Below are 15689 nucleotides of genomic sequence, written 5' to 3' on the forward strand. Positions count from 1 at the left end.
TGTGGAAAGATGGGACAACTTTTCATCCTATTTTTTTCATCCCACTTGGTAGTATACAAAGAACATTCAAACAACTATTAAACCATATCCTTAAAACTTCTATAAACCATATTTAATTGTTAAAAAACACAATCAGGGTATTTAGATATTATGTGTTAAAGGTGTCCCATCTCCCTCCACCCTAGAATATATATTATATATATAACATTTTGCTCCCATGCATACCACAAATCTGAAACAACCATCACAGCAATTTATTTCTCCTACTATAAAGGTCACAGGCTGGTACAAGAGATAAATTGCCCAAAGACCTGTTTTATGTAATCTGTTACAGATGAAAAATAATCAAGATAACACCCAGGTCATACAAGTGTAAGTACACTTTGTGTATTATACAGAAAAATCTTATGGCCCAAGGCTGTGCTTATGCATTATATAATTGCTAAACCTTGTGTTTAACAAGCGATTAGGAAAGGGAATATACAATCTTCTTAAATCTCAATACATGTTGAGTTCTCATAACCAGTTTCTTAGAAAAGTTTTAATCTATGTTATTCTGTTTAACAAGCGTGAAACACATGCAGTTGACCTGTATACTGTTTATTGTGGGCCTAAAGAATTGGTACCAGGCGTGTAATACTTATTGGTCAATGGAAAATTTAAAAATTTATAATTTTATTATCCTACCTATTAAAGTAAGGCTACAAAATAAAAGCTTGTTTTAAAAGCTGGGTAGATTTATCTAATGAGTATATTTAACAAGAGATAGTAGCTCTAATACCCTTTTTGCACGGTAAAAAGTTAATGCGAATAACGATTCGCATTAACTCGTCATATGATAACACGCTAACCGCGTTGTTTTGCATGGTCATTGGTTTATGCGCGTATCAACATTGAGTAAGCTTATTTTAGCGTAATGTTGTTAAATCTAGTTTATAAAATAAGTTCTGATACTTTATGGTGCTATTGCGAACCAAAAACTATAAAAATAATACCCGAAAAAGATTAATCTCTTAAAAGTAAAACTGTACTTTCACAATACTTTTCTTTACTCGCATAATGCGAGTAACAACCAACCTTCTACAGCAGATAACACGCTTATAACGTTATGCGTGTTAACTTTGTTTTTGCGAGTAAAAATGCGAGTACTTACTCGCATTGTCGCATAAAAGTGACCATGCAAAAAGGGTATAATTAGAGTCTAATAAAAATAGAATATTTCTATATTTGATGGGAAGCATCAACTTTTCCTTAGTTATTCCACAAAAGCGAATATCTCTAGTCTAACGCATTTTAATGGACCCTTATAACACACTTATATAACACCATCTTTTGAATAAAAGCTCACCAACAAATAATATTAATTCAAAACTCTAAACAACATCTTTACTTAATTTAAACTAAATTCACCAACATAAGCTTAACAAAATGAAGCAGTGAGATTGAAAACGGTTTGAAGGAACACTGAAATACAATATTAAATTCAAAATACAGAAATTCAAATACAGAAATTAAATTCAAAGGCATTGTACAATAGCTGTTATACTTTATTTCCTCAAAAAACCAACATATCTTACCTGTGCAAGGCCTAAGTATATAGATACAGTGTCAGACACGAATAAAAACCTTCCGTCTTTGTTCAGCACGAATATGAAACCATCAAGGCTCTGGAATTTACAGAAAACTTGTAAGTGATTTTTACTTTTTTCCGGGTGTTGGGGTAATGGGCCAATCCTGGCCAAAATCCTAAAACCCATGGCGTGCTACGCTGCGAGACCTCACCCACAAAGAATAGGGGGTTATCTTTACCAAATCAGAAAAATTGTAAATTAAGGATTTAATTTGAATAATGTTTCATGAAACCTGTATTTGCTACCTATATAAAAGGGTGCTAATAAAAAACATTGGGATTAAGTTATTTAAAATTTAAAAAGTTTATAAAATATTGGTAAATGTCCAAAATGAAAGAAATTTAAAGACAGTATTTATTTTTTTTGCCTAATTCCCAGTTTTGCTACAGAAACCTTTACTTTTACAGTATGCCTATCCTACATACTTGCAGTATGAAGCTTCCCATGCAGTTTTCCATGAATGAAGATTGTTGAGCGGCACGACAAAAGTAATCTGGATTTGGCTTGACTGTGGTTACTGTTGATAAAATTTTGTAAGAAATACAATCTTATGAAATAAATTGCCATTTATGCCCAAGAATGCTCTAATTAATTATACAATAACAATAGTATTATTAAAATTAATTTTTTTAAAACTAAAACAGTAAAACACATAATTCAAAGGCACACGGCTTATTAAACATCTTTGCACTAATTTTAAGCGCTATTGAGGGAATGGGCCAATTCAGGCATATATCTCAGGTCCTCTAGCGTGCCTTGCCATATGCTCTCACCAATATATTAGCAGAATAAACACATAGCATATCTTTCTATTTAACTCAGTGCTCTTCAACCGGTGTGCACGGTGCACCCTAGGGTGCACAAAAACATGCCAAGGGAACACCAGTGCAAAAGTGTATACAAGGGTGCAACCCAACTAAAACAATTTTCCGCAAAAATATTAAGTTTTTAACAAATTTAGCCATTTTTCTACAGTTTTTTTATATGAATTCTATATCTTGCATCACTGGGAATTGCGAAACGTCATTAGTTTTACGTTAAAGCAATCATGGGTGCGTGACAACAACTTCAGGGATTCACCAACCCCAAAAAGGCTGAAGAGCACTGATCTAACTAACCAGGTTTGCTAGCAGGCTCAGTGGACTTCCGAGCCAACATGAACTTCTGCAGTTGAAGATAACTCATTGTGAGACGAACAATAGATGCTTTGTCGAGCTGACTTGAGGTTTCGGAAGGTACTGGAAGTAGTTTGGCAAGCTCATAAAACTCAAAATTTTCTTTTCCTCTTCGAGAGCGTGCAGCATCACGGGACTTCTCCTTCTTCACGCATGTGAGTCTGTAATATATGGAGATACTAACTAAGCTAGTTACATTAAACCTAGATCATCTGCTGCCGTATTTATCCATCAACTAAAAAATTAATGCAAAAATCAATGCAAACTTAAAAAATACAAATACGAAAACCAACACAAAAAATAATATTAAAAAATATCCTCCTAAAGTTTTCAATCTGGTAACACCTCGGTTTTAGAAAATGGGCGTTACGCATTTTTTCCAAAAATATACCCCACAATGGGTGCATCTCCAGGTGTTACAAGGATAGCACATCACAACTTAAATTATTTGTCTTTTTGAATTTGCTTTGATGCAACCCCCAATAAACAAAACGAAACTACAAACATATGTTGACGTAGAAATTAAAACTCGCAGAATAATGTGTACCTTGACATTGTACATAGATATTGCAATAAATGCTCACGCTAGGATACTAATTGGACCCTGGGAACCTATAAGACTGAAATTTTTACAAAACTAAACCTACCGAACATTAGATTTCTCCTGCGTTTGATACAGTTCTTCCCCAGCCTTTGACTCAGCTGCATCATTTTTAATCTGCTGATTTTTAAGCATTTCCAGTTGTTCGAAAAACTTTTGCTTTGAACTCAGATATTTTAGCACGCTTGCATTTAAGCTTAGCACCGTAGGGCCAGCGTTGTGGCACTGCATTGACTTGCAGTATGTGGGTGATTTTATGATAGCACCTCCATAGTCTACATGGCATCAGAAATTGCCGATGCAAAAGCACCAGATTTGAAATCACGCTGTAGTATATTGTTACACTTTCTAAAAAGAAAATTAATAAATTAGGGATAAAAGCAACTGTATTGCTGTAACTACTAACTAGCATATTGTATAGCCTACAAGCATTATTTAAACACAATTACAAAATATTAATGTATGTGTTAATGTTTTATTATATTATTAATTTTAAACAAACAAACATATAACTATTAATGTATTGTTATACTGAATTGCATCACTTTTTTACTATATACCTGCGGACATACTTTGCGCATTTACAAGCAATTTTGCTAACATGCATATATAAATACCTATTAATTCTAAAGAATTCGCAATGTTCCCAGTAATACTAAAAAGTCAAAAATGCAGAACGAAAATTTAAAATTAACCCAAGAATGCGTGTACTGCGTATTGTTTTGTAACAACCCCTTAAGCGATGAACTCTCAGGAACGCTCCAATTCTCAGAAAAATTTTGCGAAGTTGCCAAACGCTTACGTTCTATCTTGCATAACTAAAATGAAGAAGACGAACCCGTTTGACTTTATTTTCAGTTCTTTTAGCGAATGAAGGCAAATTCAACCAAAGTCATTGGAAACTAAAGTAGAACAACCATTGTTAAGTAAAAGTGGCCGCCATTTTTGTCCAAAATAACGTGTCGGGCATATGAAAAATTCAAAGAGATTAAAACTAAATTATAAGAAATTATAACAAACCGGTGTTGTTCAAAAACACGTGCTTAATTAAATATTAAATTTTAATAATAAGCAGCAATAAAAAGCAAAAAAAACAGTAACCTTAACATTTTGTAACTAACATCACGGTCCGTATATAAACATGTATACACTCTGAAATTAACACCTAACACTACTCATATAGCGTTTCATTCAACTCACGCAATCCAAGTAACGACGAACAACAGTACAATACACACGCAAAAATTTGCCCACACATATCTTTTAACATGGCCATACCGGATACCCCCGTAGGTAAAACTATGATTGGATATACCTTAAACCAGAGCCATAGAAATACCCCCCAAACGAGAAGACTAAATAAGCGGTGTTTCCATGACTCTGCCTTAAACAAGGCCTGTTATCCAAATAGCTTGATGATGTTTCAAACAATTATATAACAACGGACTGTATCGGAGTCGTGAGGATATACGATATTATATTTCTTGGAATGTCCTTTGTTTACTACCCAATCGGATGGGAAAAGGTGTCTCATCTTCCCCAACCTTACTATAATATTCATCACTAAAAGTGTGTTAAACCAATGTCTTATTTTACTACTTACGTAGTTGGTTAATGATTTAGCACTTCTTGTCGTTTTTAAAGCCGTAAAACGTTTCTTAATTGAAGTTAACACGTATTACATGCCTAATTCTCTCTTGCGGTGCACCTTACACCTCTGTTAATTAAACAGAACAACCATTATATAAACAAACGCACTGGAACACCTTAAATAACAGTTATAGGTCAAACTTTAGGCCTATATTTTTTGGTTGAATTTAATTTAATCCCGTTGAGCTATTTAGTGTTTGTTTAGAGGTTGCGGGTTTTAGGTTTTTTCACTTATGTAAGGCTGGGTGGTTTGGTTATTTATATCCTGATAGTTAAGAGCGGCATACTTGACTAAGTAAGGAATAGCCTACTCGTCTTATAGGTAACCTGGGAATGTGTTCTTGGCTACCGACCAAACTGTCCGACCAATAGTTACCGCGTTTATTTAGTCGGCCGACAGAAATTGGTCGGTCAAAATCCTTTTACTAAAAAGCAAATCCAGTTTAGTCGATAGCCGAAAATGCCACCCAGAGTCCCTATATAATATAGTATGTCCATATAAATAATGTTTCATGTTTATATACAGACTCTGATGGTCACTATTGGTTGCGTCTTAATAGGGAATATACAATAAGTATAAAAGATTGATTTTTATCGCAAAAAAACTTTATTGCTTCTTTTGTTACCAGCACTTTCAAGACTGAAGGCGAATCGCTGTAAGGAATATAAATATACAATTAAAAAATATATATATAATATATGTAGTTCGTTAGCTTGCTAGATGCGGAGTCTATACCGCCGTAACTGTGGTTTTTGACCGTTTGCATCGTAACTATCGAAGGGTACCGGCTTCGATGCTCGGTGCTGCTACCATTGTAGTGTATATCCTTGGGCAAGACACACTCAGAACTTCGCTTTACTAATTCGATGCTCCTTAAAATAGATATTCAAATAGCAAGCTGCGGAAACGAGGTAAATGAAATATGACCCCAATGTTATACCGACAAACTTTGCGGCAACAGCAGGCGGTAAACCGGTATCAACAATAAATTCATAATTTAATAAATTTATCGGCAATTACGCTTTCTACCAAAATAGTTTTACGTAATTTACTAAACAGTTTTTGATATGAACCCAAAATTGACTTAACGCAGTTCCTCCGAGAGAAAATCATGCAATCAAATCACGAATTTTGGACTTAAACTTGCCGCGTTACCAATGCGACCTATTTTTATTTTCCCGGCGCCCGAACGTGCCGTAGGTTCCAAACAGAAACCGTAATCCGAATTCAAAACGTGACCGGGATTATTCCGCCAGAGCACGCTACAGAGCATGATTACACGATCACTCTTTTTCATTGGACGAAGTTGGGACTTATGTAGATTTGCAGGATTGGCGGGCGCACGAAATAGCTCACTTGATATTATAATAACTTCACGTGTTCGCATATTTGATATTATAATAACATATAAACAAACAGGAAAACAAAAGTGGTTTAAAATTTAAAGATTATTCATATCTTTTACAACTTTATTATTAAAACACGTGACTTCTCTCGTTTACTCTATTATCGAGTGATGATCTCTTTATTGAACATTACCTCATTAGGAAAAATAGAATGTTTAATCATAGTACTCTAAACTGTTTTAGAGTACTATGGTTTAATATAGTTTGGTGCTTTTAGTGGCAATAGGCCTATAATCATTACTCCTACTCTTACTTTACACGGTTTGATTTATTTATTTGAATATCATAACGGACACCGTAATTAATTAATACAACATAGAAATGGGAAATCACAGCAGAACGACAGAGTAAAAAAGACTATTTTACTGATCGGCGCGCTTAAAAGTCAGAAACGAAATTTTTCATAAACTTTTTTTTTGATTGTCGATTATGCATTAAAAAATTGAATAGAATTATCAACAAAGCGGACTGTATAAAAAGTAATGTAAGCAGACGAAGTGTTAGGCAACTATAGAGACCTGATTCTACCTTCAACACAGATTTGATGTGCTGTAGCAATTATTATTAATAAATATCTATCAATGATACCTAAATAAATACATTTATTATATAGTAGGGTGGGAGAAAATGGAACACTTTTATAGCACATAATATCCAAATATCCTGATCGTGTTTTAAACTATTAACAACGGTCTATTGGACTCGCGAGGATACGGTTTTATAATTATTTGAATTTCTTATTGTTTACCAACGAATGTGACGAGAAAATAAAATTATAAGATGTTCTATCTCCCCCCCCCCACCCTTTACGTTAGTTTTATAGACCTATTATAGTAGGTTGGGGGAAGATGGGACACCTTTTTATTCTATTTTCTCGCCCAATTTGGTAGTAAACAAAGAAAATGCAAAGAATTATAAAACCGTATCCTCACGACTCCGCTAGACCGTTGTTAATTGTTTAAAATACGATCAGAATATTTGGATATTATGTGCTAAAAGTGTCCCATCTCCCCCCACCCTACTATATCCTTTGCGTGACATCGTTTTTTAGTTTTACAAAGAAAGGCAAGAGAGCAGTGACCTCTTTTGTGATCCAGCATAGTCGATTAGTGAGCTTGCGGCTTATGGCTATATATGCGCAGGCTAATCCAGATGTTATCGTTTTGCCTTTCTCAAATCTAGTTAGCGCTTATTAGATGTTAATCCTTTCTGTGGCGTTCTTTATCTTTTAGGTGAATTACATAAACATTTTGAAGCGTCATCCTTTACCATTAAATCGAGAAAACTGTTAAACCGACTTATTGTGCGGTTTTTGCACATTTTTTGCATTTGCACATTTTTTTGCACAAGCGGGCACAAGAGATATTGTAGGCTGGGGAAGATAGGGCACCTTTCATTCTATTTTCTTGTCCCGTTTGGTAGTAAACAAAGAACATTAAAAGAGTTATAAAACCGTATCCTCACGACTCTCATAGACCGTTGTTAATTGTTTAAAATATACGATCATAATATTTGGATATCATGTGCTGAAGGTCTCGTTTTCCCTAACCCTACTATACAGCTACTCTAATGTCAAAAAGAAACGGCAAAGTGAACAAAGGAGTATAGTTAACGCATTAGAGAATATTGCTGTAATTTAAAAGGTTATAGTCCGAAAAGAACCTTTGTTAAATCTTTTTAAACAGATAATGAGGTTATGAGTATATGTGCCGTTTGCTCTAAACTTGGTTTATTTAACCTAAAAACGGATTATTTTTAATCTGTGGCCGATACATGTTGGTGGATCAATGCCAGCGGTTATTAGCGAAATGATGAAAATGTACACATTGCAAATTTTCCAAAAATAATCACTGAACCAGACCATAGCTATAAGCCCACAAGGTGCTGACCACAGACGTTGAGAAGTTTGGGTTTCTAGCCTCAAGTCGTTGCTATTTTTAGACAATCAATAGTAATATTTAGTGGCGTCTAAACACAGCTTGATTCGTGTCGGAATCTAGTCGCTAGGGCGCGCTGCAGAGCGAAGGGTCAATTGCATACGTGCACCAAATGCGGCGCCACTGCGCGACGATATTAAGCGTAATTATAGCATTACCGTGTCAACGTATGACGTCTTTCGAGGATTAGGTTCATTTCTAAACCACAAGAGCATGACTGACGAAAGCAATTGCAACCCCGGACCAGAGGATTTTAAAAAAGGAGAAAGGAAACGCAACCAATGCCGGATTTTTCAAGAAACTGTCGGAATCTCGAAATTGGTCCCTTTTCCAGAAACTCCATAATCGGCTCATTGATAACACTGCGTAAAACGTTCCCTTACGTAAATATTTGTTTTGGGATCGAAAATGTCACACCAGTTCGACAACAGAAACGGAAAGTAAAGGAATGCGCCAGAATATGAGCGGATTCGCGACACAGCGACAAAGCTGTCGGCAAACACCTTTAACTTGGCGCGGCGTCAGGAATTTCATCACAATTAAACGGTGTTGGCTTAAGTCGTTTTGACTGAGATGACAAATGAATGCTTCCAGTGAATTCCTCCTTACTGCTAATCCAAAGCTATCGGCAAAAATCGTTTGCCTTTGGTGGCCGTGAGCATATACCAAACTGTAAATGACGATTACTGAAAATCCTTATCCCAACTGTGCGGTGCAAAAATAGTTCGTGAAAAACCTAGCTTAAATTTCGTAAATACGTCACACAAATTTTCGGCAAAAGTTTACACAGTAGGCGAGGTAATCGCGCTTAAAAAGATCAGCGGTAATCCGGTCAATTAAGCATGGACCCCTCGAAAAAGACCATGCGGTAATGAGATGAGTTAGAGTATACACGGTTTCCGAATGTAATTTCGGCCATTCGTCGCAAAGTTTTTTCGCCTACACTAAAAAGTTAGAATAAATCACTTTCCGCGTGTTTTTTCGAAATATTTAACGTTTCGGTTTCTGTTTCTTTAAATTATGGTGGGGTTATAAAAAAATGACACAGAATTCTTGTTGCCACTTTTTATTTTAATCTTACGGAAGATCAATATACAAAAATAACAAATTCAACTAAAATGATCTCAGATATTTTGCGTTTGGTTTAAAATAATTTTAACAAACAAAACAAACAACGAAATTAATGAAGAATAAACACATTTAATGACAATACCTTTTAATTGATTTAGAAAAAATAACAATTTATTGCTGTTTAAAATAAAATCTTAAAAAAAACGGAAATGCGTTTTCTTATTCTGCATGCGCAGTATTTTTAGAGCCATTTTGTGCAATACTGTTTTGCAGAAAGTGCTATAAAAACCTATTTCGCAGTTTTTATTCGAAAACAATAATAGTATACTTAACATAAAAATAAATTAAATGAGTTTTAATGTTATAAAAATGAATGTTTTAAAGCATCGAACAAGCATTTTAACGCGTACAAATGCCTATATTTCGTACACTGCAAAAAGTAAAACAGTGGAATGCATATAGCAGAGTTTAAAATATTGCAAAAATCTATCAAAGTATTGCGTCTGTCGAAATGAAAAAAGTGGCTATTTAAGACTTTAACAGATTGCCCAAGCGAAATTCCTCAATCGTAAAAACTTTACGATTGCACTAATACGTAAACGAATCCAAACCGCGATCGTAAAATTCCAAATCAAAAATAAGAAACATTTTACAGTGGCCAAATTTGAGGTTTAATGTTGTGAGTCATATGATTGCAAAATGATAACTAAAACCGGGTAGGTGGTTCAAGTGCATGCGTAATAACTTGAGGTAATGTAAAGAGTGCGTAATACTTTTGAGTGATATTTCAACAGCTTTTGCGAATAATTTATATATGAAAAGGATAAACTAGCTGTTTTGGGTGTGTTTTTTTAAGTTTTAATCCAAAAAAAGATTAAAAAAACTATAATTATGACGTTACAAGGATGCTATTTGAGTAAACGTATAGCAACTACATTTAGTACTGTCGGGGAAGATGGGACAACTTTAGCACATTATATCCAAGTACCCTAATCGCGTTTTAAAAATTTAACAACGGTATATAATGGAAGTCGTGAAGATACGGTTTTATGACTCTTTGTGTGTTCTTCGTTTAGTAAGAACTATCATATGTGACGAGAAATAGAATGAAAAAGTGCCCTATCTCCCCCCACCCCATCATACATTGCAAATCGGCTAAAAAATAACTAATAACCTTATTTAGGAAAAACTAAAGCCGGCCAAAGGGTAACGTATATACCTAGATTTTTAAAGTGCGAAATTCTGCGAGGTATATAATAACGACGTGTTATCTTGCATATAGATTTGTCGCGCATATACAATACTTTTGGATTCGAGTTAATCAGACAAACGTCGTATAGAGTAGGGTAGGGGAAGATGGGACACATTTTCATTCCATTTTCTCGTCCTATTTAGTAGTAAACAAAAACATTCTAAGAATTCTTAAACCGTATCCTCACGACTCCCATAGACCGTTATTAATTGTTTAAAAGGCGGTCAGGATATTTGGATACTATGTGCTAAAGGTGTCCCATCTTCCCCCACCCTACTATATTATCTAGTATGTACTTAACACACCAACGATTTTTTACTCATAGAGATTTGTTTTTTTTTTAAATCATAAAACTCTTGAGCAAAAACGTTGAAAGGTTTTACATGTGTTTTGCAAATAAAAGCACATAAAGTTTAAATTTTGTTAATGTTATCGTTATGCACGTTATTTATAACGTTTTAACAGAACATCTGCTAAGCGTTTAACTGTTTGTGTGATATGGGGTCGGTTTAATCGTTTTAAATTATTGAATGTGCGTTAAAGTTAAGAAAAAAACATCATAAATGTAAAATTAGGTCAAATTAGCGTTTAAGCATTATGACATCTTTACATGGCTAAGTTACCAACAAAAAACTGCTATTATTTAATAAACATTGTTGCAAAAATTGGGAGCATTTTTCATTAGTTAGGTACAATGCAGTACACTTCCGGTTTTGGCTGCATAATTTGCAGTAAATCGCCCTGATTCCCACGGTTAAGGAAATCATGACCAATGTTCTTTCAACACCTTAGATGTCGGTGCAACCACAGTTAGATAACGTTGGGATTCATTTGACCTCAAACTAAGTTAATGTCTAGTGTTGCCAATGAAGGAGTTTTTGGTTGTTGTATGAATTGAAGTATATGGACTGATTTAGATGCGGAAACACTGAGGAGGACGCCTTCAATCAACTCATTGCGTTTCCACCTTTGACGTTCTGCGAATGAAAAGAAGATTATAATACAGATAGTAACCAATGCGTTAGATAGACTATGGAAACCGTTGCAAAACAGTCCCTTACAATTCGTAGAACTAACGCCATGGTGTTGCTTAATGCATGGTAAAATACTCGGTTGCAAACTTAGCTAATGTAATTTAATAGAAACGTTTAAATAAAGCCAAAACACATGCATGTGGCTAAAGCATAATGCGTTTACTATATTAGCCTGATACACATAAATACCTATAGCGGTCACACCTCTCATAAGCACGTGTACAATACATACAAAGCGGAAGCGAACAAAAATGGCGGCTTATTTCTCAAACAGCGAACAAAGACTGTACAAACACAATATGGAGTGCGACGATCGGCGCGAAAAAAATAGAATTCCGTCAGCTGCTCAAGCGTTCGTGGACGTTGAACGTATAGATCGATCGTACTATTTGTAGTGGATTTTAGCGCCGGAAAATAGGCGTTACCGCGCGAAACAGATGTCCCAGTGTGTAGAGGCGTGCGTACGTTTGTTAAGTACAATCGTAGATGTTTTTGAAGCGACCTTCGCTCTTGTACGTCGTAGGGACGTCTCCGCAAACCAAGATGGTATTTTAGCGACGGTGTCAAAGTCCACGTAGAATTTATCACAAAGACATTAATATAGAATCGTAATTGCTTTCAAAAGATGTCAGATTTAGAGCGACAAAGGTTCCGGAAATGCTTGGATTCTGGAATTTGAGCTTTGGACCGAAGATGATTTGCAAGATTCGATTAGGGTTTTATTTGAAACAAATATTTCATTTGTCGTTACTATTTTGAGGTTTTGAGATTCATTGTACTTCGTATGTGAAAGATTGCCCCAGAAAATATCACCAATCTGGGATGATTCCAAATTTACCAGAAAAAATAGTCCACACCTAGTGACCGCATGTAAAATAATAAGACACATGTTACTTGTACATTCCTATATGTATGTCACCGACCACACATATTGTATATACATTCCAACGAACGTCTAAGTAAATTTTAAAGATCAGCGAATATCGAAAACAAAGTTTAACCAACATTTTATTAACCATTTCATGCGATTTTGTTAAAAGTTATGGGTTCTTATTCCTGAAGAGTTTAATGAGTTTTTTTTAATTCCAAAAAAATGTGTTTTTTTCCAGTTGTTTTGTTTGTTTTCGAGATCACACCGTTTCAAAACATTAGAGCGAGTTCAACTATAACAGAACATTTTCTACTCAAACAATCGAAAAAAGTTCACGCTTTTAAGGGGCTACAAACAAATAAGCCGATGGCTTTAACCCACGCCTTAACTCATAAAAGCAACCCGTACAGCCATGCTCTATACAAGTTCAACTGACCGAATGGTTATTGTCATGTTGTATTAACTTGAGGCACAACAAAACGGTGGGAAAATGGTGATATAATTCAGCAGTGGGCACGTATAATGAAGCCTGCTGATGGAAAACGCTATACGCTAACGAGCCTCCAGTTGACGTACTTGTTTCGACCGTCTGTATACACTGGCGTTGACCCATTGTTGGTTAAAACGTAATCTTTACTTTCTCTGTCCCTCTAGCGTTACGGGTTGGGTAAAAGTGGGGCGCTGGGACTTAGAGAGAGAAAGAGATAGCGCTGGGGCTGGGGCCCACGCTGCGAGCTCGTGATGATCTGGAATGGCCGGCATGCAAACAAAACACTATTATGACGTACAGCGCGAGCGATCGCGTTAGTGCAGGTCGAACGTTCAATGCGGAATCGTTTAAAGACTTGAACAGTTAAAACTAAGACCAAGAACTTGGGGTGCAAGGTCAAGACAAGCAAAGCGAATTGTGACGTCATAGTCAACGCCGCAGGTCACGGCTCGATTGCTTCGTATACTCAAAGACACGGGCGGCAATGAAACATAACGTAAGCCAACAAACGTCGGGGAGAGTGTTGAATAATGTCTATTTTTAGAGCACGACGTTTATTTTCAAAGTACAGCTCATCGAGTTAGACAACTAGTCATAATCGCCGTAAACAGCGGACTTGCCGCACGGGTATAATTTATTAGAAAAATAATTATGTACATCAAAATTAATATTTGGTAAACTGGTAATTTTAATTTTTTACTTCCGTAAATTAAACACGGATAAAACGGAGAGTTCTTAAAGGCTTGCGGAAAAAAAATCGGCCCAGGTCCGGAAGTTAACGTCTATACTGCAGCGTACCGAAACAGTGAATGACAACGTAACCTTTATAGGTAGTCTACGCGTATTTCTTTTAATAACCTGGATCCGAATTTAGCTCCGCGTGATCCGGAAATAGAAACCGTCGCATCTTCTCGCTTATCGGCGCGGCGCGGAACAATTACGGTTGTGCGCGGGGTAGACTTGGTGCATTCGACAAACCGCAAGCAAGATACAAACGCATCAACAAAGTAAGGATATTTTTGGCTACTACGAATACCGGCAAACTCGCCGCGGCCATTCTTATGAATGAATCTAAGCATACTGTGACGCAGGTTGGAAAAGGTTAGTAGTATAATCTGACATACTTTCGACAAGACCACATCGACGGAACAGAAATAGAAAGTATAGCGCCCAACAAACGGGTTATTGTGGTTAATTAAACGAATAAGGATATTTTGGGCTATTTACTATAATTGCGGCATGCGCGTGTATACGATTACAGAACAACAGTTTTAACACAACCCCTAAATAGTTAACGTTACCGCGTTTTTTTTTACATTCGTCGGGACCTTTAGAGAAATGAACAATGTAACAAATTTATACTACATTTCAACACATATTTGTTTTATTTTTGGCTGATTATTTTACTGTTGGGTAATTACTTTCTTTTTGAAAATATACATATTTTACTTTTTGTTAAAATGGGGTTTTAGATAAAAAAAAACGTTCATGCGAAATCGAATGATTGGCAATGAATAAAATCTTTTTTTTTGTAAAAAAAAATGTTTTTTCAATTAATATTTGGAACCACACTATTTTGTTATAGCGTTATAGAATAACCACCCGGAAAGTTTAATTTACATAAAAGTGAATATTTTCCAACCACCATAATTTCTATATATGGCGTTTACAGGGAGCGGCCGAACTGTTGGGTATTTTTTGATGCTTTGTATTATAAACTTTTGGTTCAATGTAAATTAAAGGTACTTATATTGCAAAGGCTATTCCATTGTTTAGATGTAATACGATAAACGTGATGATGCGGATCAGAGCATTTTTGTTTGTTTAAGTTAATTTTAGTGCTTCGCGCAATACATAAAAACAATAGCCCCTGGCGTAATGGAAAAAGATAAAATCTAAGCGACCGTCACCTAATTGAACTTAAGTCTGATAGTGGATTATTTTCTTGATTTTTTTCTAGTAATAAAAATTTCGGATTACATCATATATTTATTATCGGGCAGTTGCAAAAAGTGGCGGCGATTTCACTCTCCGATGCCCGCGGAGGCAGCCGTGCGCGTCCGGGCGCGGTGACGTCACCCCCAAAATCGCTGCGGTTGGAAGGCGAATATGCAGCAAATACGTCAGAGAACTATAAGTGTATGAATGGGTCACGGATAGAACCGGGCACGTTAACCATAGTCGCATTATGCAAATAGACGATGAGACGATCATACCGATGGTTTAGGTTTTGTGGTTCATTTGGATGGCAGATACGAGACCGATAAGCCGATAGAGCGGATGATTCAATTAAAAGCGTGCGAAATTATTTGACAGGGTTCAAAAGGTCACTTTTTGAGGAAATTTTAACAAGGTGTTAAAGAAATATATTTTTACTATGAAACAAAAGCTTGACATAAAACATAAATTTGCGAAGTTGTTCTTAAAGAAGCCAATATATTTCCGACTTAAAACATCACCTTTTCTAGTTTCACATATAATATCAGTTTTCATGTTATTTTTTACATTTACAATTGCGGGTGAAACCAAGCTTTACTAAGAAAGCTTTCGCTTTATATGTGTTTGGGGCC

At 35.7% G+C, this 15689-nt stretch overlaps 1 protein-coding gene and 1 long non-coding RNA gene across 3 annotated transcripts in view; both read right to left on the minus strand.

Moving 5' to 3' along the window:
* Window positions 1-3732, minus strand: part of trh (transcription factor protein) — a gene marked incomplete at its 3' end in the record, with an annotated part of 13592 nt that extends 9860 nt beyond the window's left edge. Inside the window, 4 exon segments of the mRNA NM_001078374.1 lie at window positions 1578-1667; window positions 2057-2124; window positions 2750-2967; window positions 3454-3732. Of these exon segments, the coding sequence (NP_001071842.1) occupies window positions 1578-1667; window positions 2057-2124; window positions 2750-2967; window positions 3454-3638 (561 nt within the window). The 5' untranslated portion in view covers window positions 3639-3732.
* Window positions 3733-11212: 7480 nt separating this feature from the next.
* LOC108950253 overlaps window positions 11213-15689 on the minus strand; it is a 35986-nt gene continuing 31509 nt past the window's right edge. For both annotated transcript variants that reach the window (XR_001975147.2, XR_003396752.1), the window contains one exon: window positions 11213-11701. This is a non-coding gene — a long non-coding RNA (uncharacterized LOC108950253). The remainder of the gene's footprint in view (window positions 11702-15689) is intronic.

Source organism: Ciona intestinalis, unplaced genomic scaffold (assembly GCF_000224145.3).
Source record: "Ciona intestinalis unplaced genomic scaffold, KH HT000076.2, whole genome shotgun sequence".
NCBI classification, from domain to species: Eukaryota; Metazoa; Chordata; class Ascidiacea; order Phlebobranchia; family Cionidae; genus Ciona; species Ciona intestinalis.